Source organism: Nerophis ophidion, linkage group LG20, assembly GCF_033978795.1.
Source record: "Nerophis ophidion isolate RoL-2023_Sa linkage group LG20, RoL_Noph_v1.0, whole genome shotgun sequence".
Classification (NCBI taxonomy): domain Eukaryota; kingdom Metazoa; phylum Chordata; class Actinopteri; order Syngnathiformes; family Syngnathidae; genus Nerophis; species Nerophis ophidion.
The window spans coordinates 28,096,872-28,112,523 of NC_084630.1; the positions used below are offsets into that span (position 1 = coordinate 28,096,872).

Below are 15,652 nucleotides of genomic sequence, written 5' to 3' on the forward strand. Positions count from 1 at the left end.
TCCATCATCTTCCGCTTATCCGAGGTCGGGTCGCGGGGGCAGCAGCCTAAGCAGGGAAGCCCAGACTTCCCTCTCCCCAGCCACTTCGTCTAGCTCTTCCCGGGGGATCCCGAGGCGTTCCCAGGCCAGCCGGGAGACATAGTCTTTCCAACGTGTCCTGGGTCTTCCCCGTGGCCTCCTACCAGCTGGACGTGCCCTAAACACATCCCTAGGGAGGCGTTCGGGTGGCATCCTGACCAGATGCCCGAACCACCTCATCTGGCTCCTCTCGATGTGGAGGAGCAGCGGCTTTACGTTGAGCTCCTCCCGGATGGCAGAGCTTCTCACCCTATCTCTAAGGGAGAGCCCCGCCACCCGGCGGAGGAAACTCATTTCGGCCGCTTGTACCCGTGATCTTATCCTTTCGGTCATGACCCAAAGCTCATGACCATAGGTGAGGATGGGAACGTAGATCGACCGGTAAATTGAGAGCTTTGCCTTCCGGCTCTGCTCCTTCTTCACCACAACGGATCGATACAACGTCCGCATTACTGAAGACGCCGCACCGATCCGCCTGTCGATCTCACGATCCACTCTTCCCCCACTCGTGAACAAGACTCCTAGGTACTTGAACTCCTCCACTTGGGGCAGGGTCTCCTCCCCAACCCGGAGATGGCACTCCACCCTTTTCCGGGCGAGAACCATGGACTCGGACTTGGAGGTGCTGATTCTCATTCCGGTCGCTTCACACTCGGCTGCGAACCGATCCAGTGAGAGCTGAAGATCCCGGCCAGATGAAGCCATCAGGACTACATCATCTGCAAAAAGCAGAGACCTAATCCCGTGGCCACCAAACCGGAACCCCTCAACGCCTTGACTGCGCCTAGAAATTCTGTCCATAAAAGTTATGAACATAATCGGTGACAAAGGACAGCCTTGGCGGAGTCCAACCTTCACTGGAAACGTGTCCGACTTACTGCCAGCAATGCGGACCAAGCTCTGACACTGATCATACAGGGAGCGGACTGCCACAATAAGACATTCCGATACCCCATACTCTCTGAGCACTCCCCACAGGACTTCCCGAGGGACACGGTCGAATGCCTTCTCCAAGTCCACAAAGCACATGTAGACTGGTTGGGCAAACTCCCATGCACCCTCAAGAACCCTGCCGAGAGTATAGAGCTGGTCCACAGTTCCACGACCAGGACGAAAACCACACTGTTCCTCCTGAATCCGAGGTTCGACTATCCGGCGAAGCCTCCTCTCCAGTACACCTGAATAAACCTTACCGGGAAGGCTGAGGAGTGTGATCCCACGATAGTTGGAACACACCCTCCGGTCCCCCTTCTTAAAGAGAGGAACCACCACCCCGGTCTGCCAATCCAGAGGTACCGCCCCCGATGTCCACGCGATGCTGCAGAGTCTTGTCAACCAAGACAGCCCCACAGCATCCAGAGCCTTAAGGAACTCCGGGCGGATCTCATCCACCCCCGGGGCCTTGCCGCCGAGGAGCTTTTTAACTACCTCAGCGACCTCAGCCCCAGAAATAGGAGAGTCCACTACAGATTCCCCAGGCACCGCTTCCTCAAAGAAAGACGTGTTGGTGGGATTGAGGAGGTCTTCGAAGTATTCCCTCCACCGATCCACAACATCCGCAGTCGAAGTCAGCAGAACACCATCCGCACCATACATGGTGTTGACAGTGCACTGCTTCCCCTTCCTGAGGCGCCGTATGGTGGTCCAGAATCGCTTCGAAGCCGTCCGGAAGTCGTTTTCCATGGCTTCCCCGAACTCTTCCCATGTCCGAGTTTTTGCCTCCGCGACCGCTAAAGCTGCACACCGCTTGGCCCGTCGGTACCCGTCCACTGCCTCCGGAGTCCTATGAGCCAAAAGAACCCGGTAGGACTCCTTCTTCAGCTTGACGGCATCCCTCACTGCTGGTGTCCACCAACGGGTTCTGGGATTACCGCCACGACAGGCACCAACTACCTTGCGGCCACAGCTCCAATCAGCCGCCTCGACAATAGAGGTTCGGAACATGGTCCACTCGGACTCAATGTCCCGCACCTCCCTCGTGACGTGTTCAAAGTTCTCCCGGAGGTGTGAATTGAAACTCTCTCTGACAGGAGACTCTGCCAGACGTTCCCAGCAGACCCTCACAATGCGCTTGGGCCTGCCAGGTCTGTCCGGCATCCTCCCCCACCATCGCAGCCAACTCACCACCAGGTGGTGATCGGTAGAAAGCTCCGCCCCTCTCTTCACCCGAGTGTCCAAAACATGAGGCCGCAAATCCGATGACACAACTACAAAGTCGATCATGGAACCGCGGCCTAGGGTGTCCTGGTGCCAAGTGCACATATGGACACCCTTATGTTTGAACATGGTGTTTGTTATCGACAAACTGTGACGAGCACAAAAGTCCAATAACAAAACACCACTCGGGTTTAGATCCGGGCGACCATTCTTCCCAATCACGCCTCTCCAGGTTTCACTGTCGTTGCCAACATGAGCGTTGAAGTCTCCCAGTAGGACAAGGGAATCACCCGGAGGAGCACTTTCCAGTACTCCCTCGAGTGTACCCAAAAAGGGTGGGTATTCTGAACTGCTGTTTGGTGCGTAAGCACAAACAACAGTCAGGACCCGTCCCCCCACCCGAAGGCGGAGGGAAGCTACCCTCTCGTCCACTGGGTTGAACTCAAACGTACAGGCTTTGAGCCGGGGGGCAACCAGAATTGCCACCCCAGCCCGTCGCCTCTCACTGCCGGCAACGCCAGAGTGGAAGAGGGTCCAGTCCCTCTCGAGAGAACTGGTTCCAGAGCCCTTGCTGTGCGTCGAGGTGAGTCCGACTATATCCAGCCGGAACTTCTCTACCTCGCGCACTAGCTCAGGCTCCTTCCCCCCCAGTGAGGTGACGTTCCACGTCCCAAGAGCTAGCTTCTGTAGCCGAGGATCGGACCGCCAAGTGCCCTGCCTTCGGCTGCCGCCCAGCTCACAATGCACCCGACCTCTATGGCCCCTCCTATGAGTGGTGAGCCCATTGGAGGGATGACCCACGTTGCCTCTTCGGGCTGTGCCCGGCCGGGCCCCATGGGAACAGGCCCGACCACCAGGCGCTCGCCATCGCGCCCCAACTCCGGGCCTGGCTCCAGAGCGGGGCCCCGGTGACCCACGTCCGGGCGAGGGAAATCTGGGTTCATTTCGTTGTAATTCCATAGAAGTCTTTGAGCTACTCTTTGTCTGATCACTCACCTAGGACCTGTTTGTCTTGGGAGACCCTACCAGGGGGCATGAAAACCCCCAGACAACATAGCTCCTAGGATCATTGGGACACGCAAACTCCTCTACCACGGTAAGGTAGCAGCTCAGAGAGGAGATTTTAAATGTCATGTTGCACAAAAAAAACATTATATATATATATATATATATATACCGTATTTTTCGGATTATAAATTGCATTTTTTTTTTTCATAGTTTGGCCGGGGGTGCGACATACTCCGGAGACTTATGTGTGAAATTATTAACACATAAAATATTAAATATTTATTTCATTCGCGGAAGAGACGAAGAAAACGTCAGCAATCGTCTCACACACACGTCAGCCAATAAGGGAGGGTCATGGCAGAAGTGCATTGTGGGTCATGGGATGCTAAATGCTAACTGATATATGCTACTGCCGCAGCTATTAAAATGGATCATTTAGTCGTTGGCGATAACTTATAAAAACTGAGAAGGGCTGAACAAAAATGGCACCGAAAAGGAAATCATGTACTGCAGATTACAAGCTGGACGTAGTGAAATATGCCACAGAAAACAAGAGAAAGCGGCCCATACCTTTGGAGTTGGCAGAGTTGTTTAGAAGCGACATTGAGGAAGATTTCATGGGATTTATCGATTAGGAGTGACAGATTGTTTGGTAAACGTATAGCATGTTCTATATGTTATAGTTATTTGAATGACTCTTACCATAATATGTTACGTTAACATACCAGGAACCTTCTCAGTTGGTTATTTATGCCTCATATAACTTACACTTATTCAGCCTATTGTTCACTATTCTTTATTTATTTTAAATTGCCTTTCAAATGTCTATTCTTGGTGTTGGATTTTATCAAATAAATTTCCCCCAAAAATGCGATTTATACTCCAGTGCGACTTATATGTTTTTTTCCTTCTTTATTATGCATATTCGGCATAATATACTAGTATACTCCGGAGCGATTTATAATCCGAAAAAAAAATACGGTATATATATATATATATATAAAATGTTGTATCAAATGTTAGCAAGCAGTAGAAAATAGATTGATGGAAATGTTAACATTTATCAAACATGAAATCTGAACATATTTATATATTTTGGAACAATATGACTATTAAGGTAGTTTCTCACCATTAATTACTTAAACATCTCAAACATTCCAATACAAAACAAATAGTGAGTTACTACTGTAAAGTCCATTTGAAATGTTTTAAAGTCATGCCTTTCCACATCACGCTTGAAATGTTTTTTGGGGATTTATGTTTTTTTTTGTACAATTGTCAAGTCATTCATTAAATATTTCCAAGCATAAAAATGGCTAACTTAACTTAAAAAAAACAATATTACAGTATTGTTAGCCACTGGAGGAGACCAAACCAGTCTGAGCTCGCAGTTCAGTATCGTAGCCTCTTATTGGCTCAGCCCCGGAAGCCTTACTACTCAGGGTTAAGAGTGTAAAAATTACTAAAGGTTGCTATTTCATCTCGAGGTGGCTATGAAAATGATTTCATTTTCATTTAATGTACTGAATGTATTGCAGTCACGTTGGTCACTAATTAACAGCGATAAACGAGGGACGACTGTATTTGGAACTGACAGAAGTCAAAAAGTCACACGTAAGCGGTTTAGCTGTGAGGGACTAATAAAGTCAGCTCAGTTGAAAAGCAGCAGATGAAAGAAAAGTTGTATAAACATGCAGTAGCTATTTGCCTACATCATACGTACATGTCACTAATAAGGCGGGGCTGTGTCAATGAGGGGACTTGGATTTGACGTTCTCTTTGCATCGCCATGAAAATGTTCTGCACTTCCATCTAAAGGAAACAGCAGCAAAGCCGCGTGAGGCTGACAAAAAAAGATGTAATAATTTTAAAGAAGAATTTGGTTCTTACCTGATCCTCTGGGCAGTACGGCCGTATGCAGAACACTGCAGTCTTGGGAGGATGTTTGAACAGATCTCGGTTTCCATGTCCTGGCAACATTCTCTGGAAGAACAAAACACCGATCAACGACAAAAACAACATCCTGTGACCAAACACTTACCTGAAACTCCCCAGAAAGTCCTCCTCTGAAGCGCCACGGCTCAAGATCTCCACTCATGAGCTGGGCCGATGGTTTCCCTAAACCTCCTGTGGAAAAAGAAGATGAGATGAAAGCTGAAGAAAAAATAGTCAACATTGATAACTGGCAAGCAGCACCTGTGTCGTGATGCACACCACAAGTTACTATGGTTTATGTTGAAGCCCCTCCGACTTGAACGGTGTTTCAAAAAAGATAAATTAGAATAAAAGATAATGTTGGATATAGAAAATATGCAAACACTTTATCAAATCACAAATAATGAAATTCAATAATTTGGTGTGTGGAGGAGGGCGTGGCAGGTGATTGGATTACCCAGCTGGGACTCATGATCCACTCACCTGCCATGCTTATTGACGGCAGCTGGCCGAGTTGGAGTTGGAGTGAGAGAGACACGCCGAAAGAAAGACTAAAAACAAAGACTGAAAAGTCGCAGAAGAGTGGCTTGTGCACAAATAAAACAATTGTCAAACCTGACTACCGGGCTTACAAGAGGATCTGTCGTGATCAGGGGAACCCACGGGAGGGCAACCTTGACAGGGTGCTTTTAGCAAACAGCTAAAATGATGTACAAAGCAAACTATAACCTGCTACCCAAGAATTTACAGCAATTCTTCTCAACTAAAGAGGAGAAATCTAATTTAAAACGTGTTTGCACGTAAATTACTTAAAACCTTTAGCATATCAGTATGTGGAGTTCAATTATGGAATGGATTGAGCAAAGAACTCAAACAATGTACTATGATGATCCAATTTAAGAGGCTGTTCAAACTACTAAAACTGTTTACAAAGTACAAAGAAGATGATTAACAACATGAATTTATTGAAAATAAAATCTAATCCAACTCATTGTTGGATTCATTGAGATATTGGTTATCTGTCCAGACCTACTCGTGCGACATAAGCGGTTGTTGACATAACCAACATCTGCTGTGTTGCCCCTGTGTGCCTGTGCACAAGCACCTGTGTACATGCACCTGCATAGTTCAAAGACAATAGGAATATTGAGATTGTCTCACCCAGAGATTTAATGTAGGCCTGAGCCATGTTGACGCCACTCTTGATGTCACAGATGTAGTTGTAGAGGTCATACAGGATGCTGCGGTTAGGAGCGTTAGACAGCCGGTTGAACATCCGCACCACCGCTTCACACATGTCGTCAAAGTGTCTCGCTCTTGAACACCACTCAGCCGTCTGGGAAACAGCAGCAGGTTGAAGCGGAGCAGTAATAGTTAGCGCTTGGCGTGAGGCGGAATGGTACCTTTACTGTCTGACTGTGTCTTTTGAGCCAGTCCAGCTGGTGCAGCATGGTCCTGGCTGTGGAGCCGTGCTCATAGGGCAGGTAGAAGAGGTCAGACAGTAGCTTCAGGTCCTCCAGGGTCAAAGGTTCCGCTGTGTATAAAGGGTTCTCTCCTGGTTCTGGAACATATGAGCCTTCTCCAAGGTCTGTCTGCATGGGCTCCTCATCACAGGACTCCTTCTTGGAACCAGCTACAAACAAAAAATGTCTGCAGCTTTACTAACTTTTCAGTGGTTGTTAGTCACCATTGTTTACCTGTAGGCTGGTCTGTGCACAAAAACACCGGCAACCAATCAGTGAGGGCCAAGATGAGGGCCTTTTGGGGGCTATAGCAGGGGTCCTGCTCTTCATCGCCTGAAAGACAGGAATTAGAAGACTGGAAATGTTTTATTCCAGTGATTCTCAAACACTAGTGGTACACGGGCTCCATCTAATCGTACGCCAAAGAATCAAATAAATATTCAAACACAGTGTAACTGTTCAAACAGTGTCTAATGTTACAATGGCCAACAATGTTCACTACACTTGTTAAAGCAGTGGTTCTCAAATGGGGGTACGTGTATCCCTGGGGGTACTTGAAGGTATGCCAAGGGGTACGAGTGATTTTTTTAAAATATCCTAAAAAAAGCAACAATTCAAAAATCCTTTATAAATATATTTATTGAATAATACTTCAACAAAATATGAATGTAAGTTCATATACTGTGAAAAAAAATACAACAATGCAATATTCAGTGTTGACAGCTAGATTCTTTGTGGACATTTTCCATAAACATTGATGTTAAAGATTTCTTTTTTTGTGAAGAAATGTTTAGAATTAAGTTCATGAATCCAGATGGATCTCTATTACAATCCTCAAAGAGGGCACTTTAAGTTGATGATTACTTGTGTAGAAATCTTTATTTAAAATTTAATCACTTGTTTATTTTTAACAAGTTTTTAGTTATTTTTAACTTTTTTTCCCCAAATAGTTCAAGAAAGACCACTAAAAATGAGCAATATTTTGCACTGTTATATAATTTAATATATCAGAAACTAATGACATAGTGCTGTATTTTACTTCTGAATCTCTTTTTTTCAACCAAAAATGCTTTGCTCTGATTAGGGGGTACTTGAATTAAAAACATGTTCACTGAAAAAAGGTTGAGAACCACTGTGTTAAAGTATAGTGAACATCCGTATCTGCTCGGGATGGTCTCCTGATGGCCCCACTATGGACTGGACTATGTTAGATCCACTATGGACTGGACTTTTTTTCTTCTTTCTTCTTTTCTTTCTTAGTTTATTTTGAACATGAACACATTTACAATACAATACAGACAATTTAATATCACCTCAAATCATATCATGTCCAAAAAGGAGTATGAAGAAGCAAAGCTTATTTAATCCTACCCCTTACCCACGTCAGAGCGCCCACAAATATATAGATTCATTAACTGACCCGTTTTACAACAAAATAGTTAAATGACATCCAAGAATGAGTAATACAACAGTTCTGTAACATGTCACCTACTCAGTGGCCTAATGGTTAGAGTGTCCGCCCTGAGATCGGTAGGTTGTGAGTTCAAACCCCGGCCGAGTCATACAAAGACTATAAAAATGGGACTCATTACCTCCCTGCTTGGCACTCAGCATCAAGGGTTTGAACTGGGGGTTAAATCACCAAAAATGATTCCAGGGCACGGCACCGCTGCTGCCCACTGCTCCCCTCACCTCCCAGGGGGTTATCAAGGGTGATGGGTCAAATGCAGAGATTACTTTCGCCACACCAAAAGTGCGTGTGACACAATATTATGTTAGACCCACTCGACGTCCATTGCATCCCCTAGAGCAGTGGTTCTCAACCTTTTTTCAGTGATGTACCCCCTGTGAACATTTTTTTTATTTCAAGTACCCCCTAATCAGAGCAAAGCATTTTTGGTTGAAAAACAGAGATTCAGAAGTAAAATACAGTACTGTGTCATCGGTTTCTGATTTATTAAATTGTATAACAGTGCAAAATATTGCTAATTTGTAGTGGTGTTTCTAGAACTATTTGGAAAAAAATATATAAAAATAATTAAAAACTCGTTGAAAAATAAACAAGTGATTAAATTATAAAAAAAGATTTCTACACATAGAAGTAATCATCAACTTAAAGTGCCCTCTTTGGGGATTGTAATAGAGATCCATCTGGATTCATGAACTTAATTCTAAACATTTCTTCACAAAAAAAGAAATCTTTAACATCAAAATGTATGGAACATGTCCAGAAAAAATCTAGCTGTCAACACTGAATATTGCATTGTTGTATTTTTTTTTTACAGTTTATGAACTTACATTCATATTTTGTTGACATATTATTCAATAAATATATGAATAAAGGATTTTTCAATTGCTGCTATAATTTGAATATTTTTAAATAATCTCACATACCCCTTGGCATACCTTCAAGTACCCCCAGGGGTACGCGTACCCCCATTTGAGAACCACTGCCCTAGAGGGTGTGTGTGTGTGTGTCACCCACATCTGCGGTCCTCTCCAAGGGTTCTCAGTCATTCACATTGTGATCCCACTGGGTTGTGAGTTTTTCCTTGCCCTTATGTAGGCTCTGAACTGTGGATGTCATTGTGGCTTATGCAGCCCTTTGAGACACTTGTGATTTAGGGCCATATTAATAAACATTGATTGATTGATTGAAAGAAAACCTCTGCTACTGTATATTAATGTTTGTCATTATGTAAGTGATACTTGGTAAAAAATAAAAATAAAAAGTTTGAGAACCACTGTTTTATTCCAAGTGCCTGACAGTAAAGGAGGAGAACAAACATACCCATTTCCACATCTTTTGCTGCTCCGTTAGAACAAGCCTTGCACCATGTAGCCAAAGTATGGATGGCTACAAAGTTTGGATGAAACTCACAGTTGGGATTAGTGAGCACGCCTCGCAGTTTGGGAATCAGCTCAGTCGGGCGATCCTTCAAAAAGAACATTTCAAAACATTTAGAGAATAAGGATGTGCCCAGGGCTCCAATTTAACCATGGCAAACGCAGCAAAAGCCGTGACCGCCCTGGTCATTTGACGTAAGCCCTAAAAAAATTTACCAACATATACAGCACCAACATGCCATTGACGTTGTACTTGTCAATGGATGAAGACTGTAACAATAAACGGTATAATGACAATTTGCCATAAAATTCCAGACAGTTAGTAATACCGTCTAATTTTTTATGTTACCGAAAAACTGTCATTTATCAATGCATTTTAGGCATCAGGAAGTCAGGCGCATGTTTGGCTTCATAGTCATGGCGGACCAACGACAAACTTTGCTCAGGAGATTTCCCCTCCAAGTAAACAGAGCCAAGTGCTTGGGTTAACATCACTGTTCCCTCGCTTCCCGCTGTGCGTTTAATAGCACACTGCTGTGTTTAAATGGAGACAGGAGTGGACAATATTGGAGACAGACGTACTTGACCTCACACTAAAAGTATGCTGCGAAGGAGAAAACGATTGCATGCTTTGCAGCAGGCGATGTGTTGTGAACGTTGTCTTCTTTATACAGTCTATACTTTGTTGACTGGGATGTTCACTCCTCCTTGATTTAACTGTTAACTTTATCAGTGTTCAAATAACATCATCCATCCAGCCATTTCTACCGCTTATTCCCTTCGGGATGGCAGGGGGCGCTGGAGCCAATCTCAGCTGCATTCGGGCGGAAGGCGGGGTACATAACATCATTACCAGCTAAAATGTTTTGTCATCCCATCAACTGCAGGCTGTGAAGATTGTGTATTCAATGTGAGAGATGTTACTCCTCAATATTTTTGTTGACCAAATTGTTGTACTGATGGGAGGAGTTGGACAAGAACAAAGCTTGTTTATTTGACTTTATCTTCATTAGCCGAACTGCTTTTTGTTTTATTTTAATATCAAAAAGTAAACATGGTGTTTTTTGTGTTTTTTTCATGTCACAAAGGTATTACTTCGAAACCCCTTCATGAAACGTAGCACATTGTTTTACCACATTGTGGTATTGTGTATAGTTAATTACTATATGACACATTTCTGCTCAAACTCTTATTGGATCTGCTCCGATACATTATCTACATGTAAATATAAATTTACATAACCTAACATTTTTTATTTATTAATAATTTAAAAACTCTGTCAAAATGTAAAAATACAGATAAAAGCATCATGAAATGAAAAAAAGCTGCCACGTTTATATTATTGATTATCGGCTGATTTTCATGAAAACGTATGTGATTTCCATTACCAATGAATGCCTTTTAATGGCAATCACAAACACCGATCCCTTCTGACTGACACTGTATTTATTTTTAACCCAACGGCTGGAAAGATGGCAGCTAATTATGTGTCTGCATACACAGTGTGGAGCCGCTCCTCTAAGTTAATAATAATCATATCCATTACGGCAAATTAACTGTATTTCTTAATATCTTAAGTGGACAAAGCTAAACATGTTACACACCGAGAGCTAGCTCGGAGCAGGCATGCTGTTAGCTTAACCTTGCTATAAAGAAGCTATATTCATTCTTAATTTTATTACAAAAGCTTTTTTTGACACTGAATTTATGTAAATGAATTTTTTGCGTTTCAAATTTGGGAACACATTTTTTTTACTACTACACCTACTCAGTGGCCTAGTGGTTAGAGTGTCCGCCCTGAGATCGGTAGGTTGTGATTTCAAATCCCGGCCGAGTCATACCAAAGACTATAAAAATGGAACCCATTACCTCCCTGCTTGGCACTCAGCATCAAGGGTTGGAATTGGGGGTTAAATCACCAAAATGATTCCCGGGCGCAGCCACCGCTGCTGCCCACTGCTCCCCTCACCTCCCAGTCGGTGATCAAGGGTGATGGGTCGAATGCAGAGAATAATTTCGCCACACCTAGGGTGTGTGTGACAATCATCGGCACTTTTTTTTTCCACTTTAACACTTTTCACAATTGACAATTTTATTTTTTTAAAAGTTGTTAGAAAAATGTGTGTTTAAAATTTCAGAGTGTAAAACTTCAGTGTTTTAAAAAATCAAGACCTATTTCTGGTAAATTAAAACTGAAGCAATCGACTCTGTCTCAGAATCAGCTAATGAGGTGTCAAGTTTGAAGTCACTGAGAAATGTCTTGCATAACAGCAAGTTATAAGCAGTTATCTGGGCATCATACAACATAAGAAACAATGCGGCTCACTGGATATTGTCAAACTATAGAAATGATTCCAATTGTTAGAATCTGCACTTTTGAGTGACATATGGGTGACTACTTTAAACTCTGCTTCAAGCGGCCAAGGCACGGCGCAGAGTGGGTGGGGATTGTTTACTCAGCAACAAGCCTGGGACACGAGTGTCAGACAAAAGCAGATTACTACAAAAAAGTTCTTCAGAAAATGGATATTATATCGAATATGTGGAAGATTTTTACCCTTTGCATTTACATTTCGCATTTATGTTGTTTACACTCAACTATAAAGGATGTCGATCACGTAGGTAAACTACAGTAGAGGAGCAACATTCATATATTGTCAATATTTAGTGTTTTATTGTTCATAGTTAATATTGTAAATCTCTCATTCTGTATTTAAAGGGTACATTGTGTGTCATGGTCAGTAAAAAGAATGAAAATGTCAGTTTTTAATGTGGTCTGTTACTTTTTAGTCTTTATTTATTTATTTATAAGTCATTATTGTGTGTGTTTGTACCATCATGAGATCAGCTGTTATCCTTTTTTGCGGAATCTTGGGATTTTTTCCACTAATGCACAGCAACCTCCACTGTTTAAAGCAGTAGGTCAAACATGCGGCCCGCGGGCCGGAGATGAGTTTGCTAAGTGTAAAATTGAGCTGCATTTCTAAATTAAATGAATTGCTGTTCTATTTGTGTCTACTTGATGTAAGAATAGCAATTTTGTTAGGCAAGCAAATAGTTTATATCGGGGGGAGCAAGTATACCAAGCTGGAGGTACACGGAAAAGCGGGTCTGCGACTCCTCCCTTTCGACCCAACGTAAAACAAACTGGAGTAAAATAAAAAATTGGTAACCCCACTTAAAATGCTGCGTGCATATTGATATAGTTCTGTAAAAATTATTGTTTTCTGTGCAAATTTAAAGAAAGTGAACAGTGGAAATGACAAATGAGGTAGTTGATGCATAGAAGTGTTTTTTATTTATGCTTTATTTTGTTTTTGTTTTTGTTCAATCATAGATGGGCTGTGACACAAAGTGTAATTGCTTCGTAGATACATTGAGATTAAGTCTGAGTACATTGTGTCCTTTATGGTGCATTTGTAACTGCACCAATTTTTTCTCAAGAATTTTCAACAATGACATGATATAATCTAGGATATGATATAATCCAAAAATTATTATTTACATTATACAAAATATTATTCATCAATAAATGTCTGCCACGTGTGGATCGCAGAAAGTAACCTGTATATTCAATTTACTGAATCAGGAAGTCTTACGCCATAGCCATACCGGGCTAGCAGAGAAATAACTGATACTCACTTTTTTAACCCACAAAGGAGGAGAACAAAACATTGACTAAATGACATATACAGTATATATTTGCTAGCAATTTTCAAAAAGGATATTTAAAGATAAACTACATCTTGTGAGATAAAATCAGCCAACCTTGCAAGCCAGGTCAGCTGTCCCAGCAATAAAATGGGAAAATGCCCGCCACTTCCACTTGAATCAACCCACTACGAGTGGTACCACTGGTTTATAAGCCGTCGAATGGGTTCCACACATTGTGAGTTGAAATATTTTATTTCTTTATTTTTTCACGTTCAATATGTTTTTTGCAATTTAAATTTTGACAGTACCACATAAGATATGTTTTAATTGCTGATGCAGGTTTATTGATGTTTAAATGCGGCAGAAAATATCAAATTTTTTTGTACACTGTTGAGGTGTTTCAATGTCCAGTAGAGCGTAAATGTGTTTCTGTATAGTATTTCTCCAGCAATAGTCATGTGGTGACATAAATGATGGTATTTTGAGAGGTAATCATTGAAGTCCGACATCACTGAAGGCCTAGGTGGGAAATGAATGGCGCGCCACTGATTATAATACATGTAATAATATTGTCTGTCCTTGTATGTAGAAAAGATATCAATTATCCACATTTTGAAATAAAAAACTGTTATTAATAACATATCTAATGCATCATTTTTCTGGTCGCATATCCATATAAAATACACCAATGTACCAAACAAAAATTCCTTTCAACTAAACATTTGAGAAAATGACATAGAAGTTGATTTCAAGGCTTTGTGTTAACCAATTCATCTTTACCTTAAAGGGTCCCATGAAAATTCTTTGTGGGTCATAGTCATTGGCGTGGATATTGTCCCAGATGACTGGCGCCCTCTTGAGGACGGAAGACACCTCTTCTATGGACTTTACTGAGATTTTATGGGACACCACCTTTGGACCTATATGATCACAGTCCCACAAATACATTTCAACAAAGTGAAAATTAAAGTCAAAGTGTGTCTCTCTCCTTTAGATCAAATCAACTCAATGCAAATGTATAAATCATCTGAAAAGTTGATAAAAGTTGAAGTAGTTCATAATAATCCAACAAAGCAAACAATTGAACTACTGTAGTTCAACACATCTAACATATTGTTTAAATGTCCACCTCTTACAATCTAATCCAATGTACAGTGTGTGTTTAATGTGTGAGCATAACTGTACATGAAAATAGGATTTTATACTGATGCATTGTGGTAAATAGAGACTGGCCTTACCTGTCCACAGCACATCTATTCCTGGTAGCAGCTTGTCTCCCACAGTGTGCAGGTAAGAAGACTGTGATACATTCGGGGTGCAGAAAGCAGCACAGTAATCTAAAGTTTTTAAGATAAAACTTTATAAGTGTAGAACTTTTTGGCTGTATAAATGCATATGAATCGTATTTCAATGACAGTCTGTGGGGATGGTTGTTTTACAAGAGCTGCCTGATGGACCTGCATGGTCTCCTCTCTGACCTGTAGGACAGAAAAGGAAGGTCTCTGGTTCTCCCAAATGCTGGTACACTTCGTTGGTGATGGCCACCTGCGCGTGAGCGAAAGAGCTGAAGGCTTGCTTGTCAGCGGGACACATCTCTGTCTCGATGTCGTCAAACAGTAACGAGAAGGAGCTGCAACCAAAGTCTCTGACCTGGAAAGGAAAATAAACCAAGTATGGCAATAATAACCCATGTATCTATTGTGAGGATTCAGTCAATTGTGTGTAATCTAATTACTGAGGAAGCAATTTTGATTAAATGAGTGCACTACTTGGACACAACCAGTAGAGGTGCTGTTTATTCATCCATCCATCCATCTATTTTCAACCGCTTATTCCCTTTGGGGTCGCGGGTGCCTATCTCAGCTACAATCGGGCGGAAGGCGGTGTACACCCTGGACAAGTCGCCACCTAATTGCAGGGCCAACAAGGATAAACAGACAACATTCACACTCACATTCACACACAAGGGCCAATTTTAGTGTTGCCAATCAACCTATCTCCAGGTGCATGTCTTTGGAAGTGGGAGGAAGCCGGGGTACCCGGAGGGAACCCACGCAGTCACGTGGAGGACAAGCAAACTCCACACAGAAAGATCCCGAGCCCGGGATTGAACCCAGGACTACTCAGGACCATTGTATTGTGAGGCAGACGCACTAATCCCTATACCACCGTGCTGCTCGCTGTTTATTCAGTCTCAAGTATTTAAGATTTAATGACATAAGCAATGGGAAGTTGCACCTATGGCAAGTCTTTAGCACAAAATTACAGTATATTGTAGTTACATTCTAAGACACCCCAGGAATACGAAACCCCCCATAAGTAATCTGCGAATAAGAATATAAAACATAAAAAGCCGTGAAAATGCCTATTTTATTCGTATACAACATACCTCCACACTTATGACACATTTTCAGTTGTACACATTAATCGGCATGTAGTGATGTATTTACAAAACTGCAGTTAAAATGTATCATATATTTTTAAAGCGTCGTACTGCTACAAATAGTTGA

The 15,652-nt window shown here is 42.3% G+C and overlaps 1 protein-coding gene across 4 annotated transcripts in view; it reads right to left on the minus strand.

The window, feature by feature from the left end:
• ogal (O-GlcNAcase like) overlaps positions 1-15,652 on the minus strand; it is a 37,231-nt gene that overhangs the window by 1,004 nt on the left and 20,575 nt on the right. For 3 of the 4 annotated variants that reach the window (XM_061880905.1, XM_061880907.1, XM_061880904.1), the window contains 10 exons: positions 14,600-14,792; positions 14,381-14,479; positions 13,923-14,062; positions 9,433-9,577; positions 6,876-6,974; positions 6,582-6,811; positions 6,340-6,514; positions 5,285-5,370; positions 5,134-5,226; positions 4,967-5,055 (listed from right to left, as the gene is read on the minus strand). In XM_061880905.1, the coding sequence (XP_061736889.1) occupies positions 4,967-5,055; positions 5,134-5,226; positions 5,285-5,370; positions 6,340-6,514; positions 6,582-6,811; positions 6,876-6,974; positions 9,433-9,577; positions 13,923-14,062; positions 14,381-14,479; positions 14,600-14,792 (1,349 nt within the window). The remainder of the gene's footprint in view (positions 1-4,966; positions 5,056-5,133; positions 5,227-5,284; positions 5,371-6,339; positions 6,515-6,581; positions 6,812-6,875; positions 6,975-9,432; positions 9,578-13,922; positions 14,063-14,380; positions 14,480-14,599; positions 14,793-15,652) is intronic. The other variant, XM_061880906.1, reaches the window with a different exon arrangement.